This window comes from Equus quagga, chromosome 1 (assembly GCF_021613505.1).
Source record: "Equus quagga isolate Etosha38 chromosome 1, UCLA_HA_Equagga_1.0, whole genome shotgun sequence".
NCBI lineage: Eukaryota > Metazoa > Chordata > Mammalia > Perissodactyla > Equidae > Equus > Equus quagga.
Window position 1 is genome coordinate 13,774,530 of NC_060267.1, and position 7,352 is coordinate 13,781,881.

Genomic DNA, 7,352 nt, shown 5'->3' on the forward strand with positions numbered 1-7,352 from the left:
CACTTCCAAAAAAATTGGCCATGAAAACCCTACGCATAGCAGTGGAGCATCGTCTGATATAGTGCCAGAAGATAAGAGGATGGCACTGAAAGCCCAGGCTGGGTTCCACTCTGCTGAACACAAGGTAGATAGGAATCAGAATTGACTCAAGGGCACCAACAATAAAATACTTAAATGGCTCACTGTTTATTTTTATTTCAAAACAATATGAAACATAAAGAAAAAACATGGATCTTTTATTCCTGAACCATTTGACACTCCATCTGTTACTCAATATAGTAGTGTGTGTTTATGACAAAAAAGAATATTCTACTAGATAAACACAATACAACGTTCATTACCAGGACATTAACATTGCTACATTATTAACATACAATTCTCCAATTCTATTCAAGTTTCACCAATTGTCCGAAAATTTTCCTTTGTAGAAAAAAGAATATAGTTTAGCATTATGTTTACTTTTCAAAATGTTTTAATCTCCTTTAATTCGGAATAGCTATCTAGTCTTTCCTTAACTTTCAAGATCGTGGACCAGAAATTATTTTCCAGTAATTATATATTGTGTCACTCGATTTTTGTCTGATATTTCTGCATGATTACATTAAATTTATTAACCTTTGGCAGGTACATCACAGACATGATGATGTTTTCTCATGGAATCCTACAGGCATCACACTATTTTATTTTTTCCCATTATAGGTGATGTTTTCTTTCATTTCTTGATTAATATGGCTATTTACAGGATTGTTCACCATAAAGCTACTCTTTTGTTTTTGAAATTAATAAGTATTTTGTACAGATACATTGAATACTATGTAAATATCTTAATCTTTGGAAAGCTTTCAATTTATAGGTTTGTTGCTTTCTATCATTACAAATTTGTGGTTTCTAATTTTATTCATTATTATCATTATTTATTTTGATGCTCAGATGCCCCAGAGTTGGCCAGTGTAGGCCCCTTCAAGATTGTTCCCTTGTCCTTTTGACATATCCCATCAATTTTTGAGAGTTTCTTTATTCCCTGGCACCACAAAGCGCTCCAGACTCAACTTGTACCTTTTCAACACCAACCTTGATGTAAACAATTTCTTCAAGGAGTCTTTTTTTTTCCCTATAGTGAAGAAAGTTATTTCAAAGCCAAGATCTGGGTGCTGACGTTACGTATGCTCATTGCTGTGCGGGGTCAACATTGTCAAGTCCTCACAGTGGCCAGATTTACACACACATGTAAACACACACACACACTTATGCATACACGTATACACACATGCACAATATACATATACATTCTAACATGTACAGAGGGGCATATATACATATATACACACATGCTCATTCATATATTTATACTCATATACATATTTAACACACACAAACATACCCATATATTTATACTTATATGTTTTTCTATAATATCTCTATATGTTAGATAACATGAGTTCACTCCATTACATCGATCTAGCACCACAGCGGTTATTCCACTGTATTTATGTGACGTGCAATTGGAAAAAAAATGTGGGTTAAAATGATGCCATTTCTTCCAGAGATGTTTATGTTTTGATTTAGCTGGGTACTGAAACTCTTAGGAATCCAGGACAATCTCAGTCCAAATGCCCGTATTGAGATGATTTGAAGCAGAACATACGGACCTGTGAGAGTCAGTTTACTAGAGTTTCTCAACTCAAAATCAGAGGTGTTCACCCAGTCTCCTCTGATGTGCCCTGTCTCTGTCTCCTTGGACCCAGGAATCAGTTAAAAACACTGAGCTTTTCTTAGTGATGACACTTCTACATCAGCAATTCCCTCAGGGAAAAGGAGGCCCAAAGTCTAAACTGATTTTCCTGGATCTCGCTTCCCTGTATTCTGGACTGATAATTCTTCCTTATCTTGTTTTCTCTCCAATTAATGTCAAGCACATGATTTTCATATTTCCCATTCCTTCCAGCAGTTTTGTGTCTGAGGATTAATGTATATTTAAAGTTCTCTGAAGTTACTTTCTTCATTGTGATGTGAGTGACATTTTCCTAAAGAAAAGAGGTTGAAATGCGTCTTCAGAAATTTCATGTCCTGTAAAGTTAAGCTAGTTTTATGTAGGTCGTTTACCTATTCCCTATGGTTTTACAGCAGTGCTTTTATATATTGCAAATACTAATCATTTCTGGCTGTAAATATTGCCTCTCAATTTGTGGCTTATATTTTTCTCATTTTCTGATGTTTTTGAAAAACTAACTCTCATAGCTATTTCTCTGCATAAAATATCTTTCAACTCCAATTCTTAATGATTTTGCTGCATATACAAGTCTAATTATTATTCTCTCTCTATTTTTTTTTTTTTTAAGGAAGATTAACCCTGAGCTAACATCTGCTGCCAATCCTCCTCTTTTTGCTGAGGAAGACTGGCCCTGAGCTAACATCCATGCCCATCTTCCTCTACTTTCTATGTGGGACGCCTACCACAGCATGGTTTGACAAGCAGTACCATGTCCTCACCTGGGATCCAAACCGGCAAACCCTGGGTGGCTGAAGCGGAACGTGCACACTTAACCCCTGCGCCACCCAGCCTGCTCCTCTCTCTGTATTTTTAAGAAATCATTAAACTATCTTCGTATCACAGCGTTGCTGTTGAATTACTATTCGCCCTTTGTTTCTAATCTATCTTTACTCTCTTATTGCTCTTAAAATGTTCTGTTTATCCTTGCAGTTTCCAGAATTCCATTATGATTTGCCTACTCATGGATTTCTTTTTATTTAAATTTGCCTAATATTTATTTAGTTTCCTAAAAATTCAAATTGGTGTCTTTCATCAGTTATGGAAAGTTAATAGCCATTATCTCACAATAAAAGTTTTCCCTGTTCTAGATATGTTCTGCTACTAGATATCCAATCCAACATACATTAGAACATCTCGTTATATATGCAGTGTTTTGTGAACTCTCCCATATTTATATATCTTACCTTTCTACATGGTATTCTAAATAACTTACTGAGAAGTATTTTCCTGTTGACATATTCAGCAAATATGTCAATTCGTTGTTTGACCTATATATAAATTTTTATTTCAATTATTTTTATTTTCGTTTCAATAAATTCTATTATTTCCAAAACTTTCTCTTCAATAGTCTCTTATCTCTACGTAAAATTGCCTTACTCTCTTTGATTTCTGTAAGCTATTATCCATTATTTGACAGAATTTATATGATTCTTGAAGCAATTTTTATGACTTCATTGTTTCAGGAGTTTGTTGTTTCTGCTTATGATTACTTGTGGTGAACTGCCATGCAAATATTATGCAATATTTTATTGTGAAGTCACATTTCTTCACTAAATCATTGATTCCTTTCTAGGCAGTGGCTTAAATGATGAGAATGTCAAAATGCGTAAGATGTAGGCTCTTTTTGAGGAACTTAGAGTCCACTGAAGGAAACATATATAGCCAATTACATGTGCTATGATAAGTACCATCGAAGGTTGACAACAAACACTATGAAAGTTTGAGTATGGAGTGACCAACACAGCCTTGCCCATGAGAGTCTTCCATAGGAGACCCCATGTGAATTAACTTTAACTGATAATTGATGTTTTATATGCTAGCAGAGAAGATTTAGGCATGGAATATGCCTTCTACATATGTGAGAGCATATAATTTTGCAGTACACTTTGTTATACAGTGTTATTGAGGCTCAGGACTCCTAGTTGGAAGAGATAAGAAATGAAATGAAAGATCAGATTTTGAAAATACTAGAGGAGTTTCAACATCATTTTGTAAGCAATAGAAAGCCATCAAAAATTTCTTAGCAGGAATGTTGCATGATCAATTCACATTCTAGAAAGTATTTGAAAAGCAATGTGGATGATGAATTGGAGATCAGTGGCCGGAAGGGTATTGAAGAGACAATTGATTCACCTTGAGTCTAGCTCATCTTAACACTCATTCAATATGTATTAGTGAAACATAAACTGTTAATAATTTTGTCACTTTTAAGTTCCAGAGGGAAAGAAAGTCAGAGTGCCAAAAATTGGTGCACAAAAAGGACTTTAATAGTGTTTTGCAAGTCTAACACAATTTGAAAATCGAAGGTCCACGAAATGCACCTTTATCTCTGCTATTAACAAAAGTCAACGTTTAGCTACAAACTCATGATTTATTTAAAATTAGGTGGAAAATTACTTCCACTAATCACGTCTCATCATACCTTAGGCCTGGGGTTTCTTTCCTTTTTCATTTTCCATTATCTGCTTACAGACAGCCTCGGAATGGAAAATAAAACAGCACCTATGCACTGTAAGTGGTTAAACCTAGTAAATGTATTTACGAATTTCACAAAATCATATATAATTATTTTTGGAGATGAAGGAAATAGGGGGAAGTTTCAGTCTTTGATCTATATTAAATTGTTTATTAATTTACCTACATATCAGACTTTAACAACAGCTAAATAGTCTTTATAGTCATATTTAAAGAATAAGCTTAATACATAAGCAAAATTCTATTTAGGAATATAAAATAAAATACATAAGCAAAATTCTATTTAGGAATATAAAATAAATATTCTACATTATTGCATTTGGCAACAACTTAAGACTTAGGCAAGGGTGTTCACAAGAAATTTGTCAGATGCCAACCATTTTGAGAATACTTTTCTTGGATGTAGTTGTCATCCATAAAGTAGAAAATTTTCTGCATATAAACTTAGGTTATAATGCCTTTCAGAAGTTGATCAGTAAAAGAAAGCCAAATAGAGAAGGTCAAAGGATACTTATTTTTATGTGTCAGCTTCTGCTGTCAAATAAAATATTCCTAAAGTATTATAGTTTAATACAAACCACTTACACAAACATGATCCCTATTTGAAATGTATACTCGAATCTCTTGCAGTCATTCTCAATGCCCGATTTAATACTTATTTAGATATGTAGATTTATTCACAAATGTTCATAAAATTCACATGAAATTGTTAACCTGGTGTTCTAATAAAGTCATATTTCCTTCTAAATGGATTTGGACAATCCATGTAACAATTATCCCTAAGGTCACCATATAGATTGTCTCAAAACTAAGTGATAGATAAATATTCATCAAGAAAATTTAAATTAGTCTTCTTGGGAAAATTTTATCAGTAGGTCACATTGTAAAATGATCCAAGTTAAAGGAAAAGAGTCAAAATATTTTGCTTTTCACATGATCAGTAATTATATCTAATTTTTAATGCTCAAATCACTTAATTTGAGAAATAAAGCATTCTCAGTGCTGGTCCCATGGCCTAGTGTTTAAGGTTGGTGTACTCCACTTTGGCTGCCCAGGTTCATGGGCTTGGATCCCAGGTGCAGACTTACACCATTTGTCAGCCATGTTGTGCTGGTGACCCTTATACAAAATAGAGGAAGACTGGCACAGATGTTAGCTCAGGATGAATTTCTCTCAGCAATAAATAAATAAATAAATAAATAAGATCTAAATCTCATAAGGCCTTAATTTTTTCTATGTCATTCCTTAAACTCTTGGACTTTTCTATAAAGATCTTACTGTTTTTGCCTCCAAATAACATATAGACAGAGGGATTTCCACTTTAGTTTGCTAACAAAGTATAAAAGATGCATGGCCATCAAGAAACCAGATTTTGTCATCAGTGAGTTGTGACTATTCTTTTTTGTCATCAGCAAGTGAATTAAGCTCAAAATATGTCTGAGGTTTTCATGCATACATGAGCATGATGATACCTGACTTAGATAGTTTTGAAGATGGGAGTAATACATTTCACAAGTCCTGGCCATTGTAAGCAATCAATAAATGTCAGTGATAATTTCTACCTGATTACTGCAAAAGCAGTAATGCTTTAAATTCTCTGGAGTTCCTTTAATTTGTTTCTCAAAACACACTATAACTCTAAGCCTGGTTGAAAGTTGGAAACTATCAAGATGCATAATATAAGAAATACCGGTAAATTAATTTTCCCCAAGTTTCTATTTAGTACAGTAATAAATCGGACATCAAATTCTGCATCCCCCCAAAAAACCTGATTAGTTGATGAAATCTAGGTAGTGTATTTTTTGTATAAAATATACGCCAAATTGAATCTCTGAATTCCAGAGAAGTGGAAAGGAACATGGAGAAAATGAAATCCCACTTTGTCTCTCTCTGAGAGAATTTTGGAAGAAATTCTATAGAGGCACCAAATAAAACAGCAAATGAACTTGACAATAAACAAGAATTATCTTTTATATGTGCTCTCAGCATGAGGGGAAAAACAACAGTGATGGTTAGACTTTGAAGGTTAGGCAAGCCCCAACAGAAATTATAAGTCACAAGATAGGTAATATTATTTGAATACAAACATTGAATAGCTCTGTGACACACTGCACCCTTCTTGTTTTATTTTACTCATAACCTCAGTTAATATCACTAAAGTGGTTCACTTCAGTGAGAAAAATTCTATTCTTTTGATCATATGTTTAAAAGCATCTTTCACTTGTTTGTTTCTCAGTGTATAAATGAAAGGATTCAACATGGGGGCAACAGAAGTACTGAGCAGAGCTATCCCTTTATTTAAAGACACTCTCCCCTTTGCAGACGGTTTCACATACATGAAGATGCAGCTGCCATAAGAAATGGACACAACAACCATGTGAGAAGAACATGTAGAAAAGGCTTTCTTCCTCTGTTGAGATGAAGGAATCTTCAGAATAGCCTTGATGATGTTTGTGTAGGAGAGAATCACTAACACCAGTGTAACCAGGAGCGTCAAAATGGCTGAGAGAAGCGCCATTAATTCTACTAAATCTGTGTCTGTGCAAGAGAGTTGCAATATAGGAAAAACATCACAGAAGAAATGATCTACAGTATTGACTGCACAGAAATCAAGCTGGAGACCCACAAGGAGTGGTGGAAAAATTATTATAAAACCAGCCAACCATGAAGCAAAGACCAACAAGCTGCAAAGTCTGCCATTCATGATGGTGTTGTAATGCAAGGGTTTGCAGATGGCCACATAGCGGTCATAGGACATGGCAGCCAGCAGAAAAAATTCGGTTGCACCCAAGAGAATAGTAAAAAACATCTGTGCTGCACAACTGTTGTAAGAAATAGTCTTATCACCTGTTGCCATACTGACAAGAAATTTGGGGATGCAGACAGTTGTGAATAAGATTTCTAAAAATGAGAAATTTCTGAGGAAGAAATACATGGGCATCTTTAGATGAGAATCCAGTAGGGTGAGGGCGATGATGGTTAGATTCTCAGTGACACTCAACATGTAGGTGAAAAAAAGGAGAAGAAAAATGACCACCTGTAATTGTAGATCATCAGTCAGTCCAAGGAGAATAAAGGTTCTCACTGTTGTGTGGTTTCTCATAGC

At 34.6% G+C, this 7,352-nt stretch overlaps 1 protein-coding gene across 1 annotated transcript; it reads right to left on the reverse strand.

Annotated features, from left to right (window-relative positions):
• Nucleotides 1–6,410: 6,410 nt before the first annotated feature.
• LOC124251733 (olfactory receptor 6C74) lies at nucleotides 6,411–7,352 on the reverse strand. Its single transcript, XM_046684564.1, has one exon. It carries the CDS (start codon nucleotides 7,347–7,349, stop codon nucleotides 6,411–6,413), a length of 939 nt encoding a protein of 312 aa, XP_046540520.1. The 5' UTR covers nucleotides 7,350–7,352.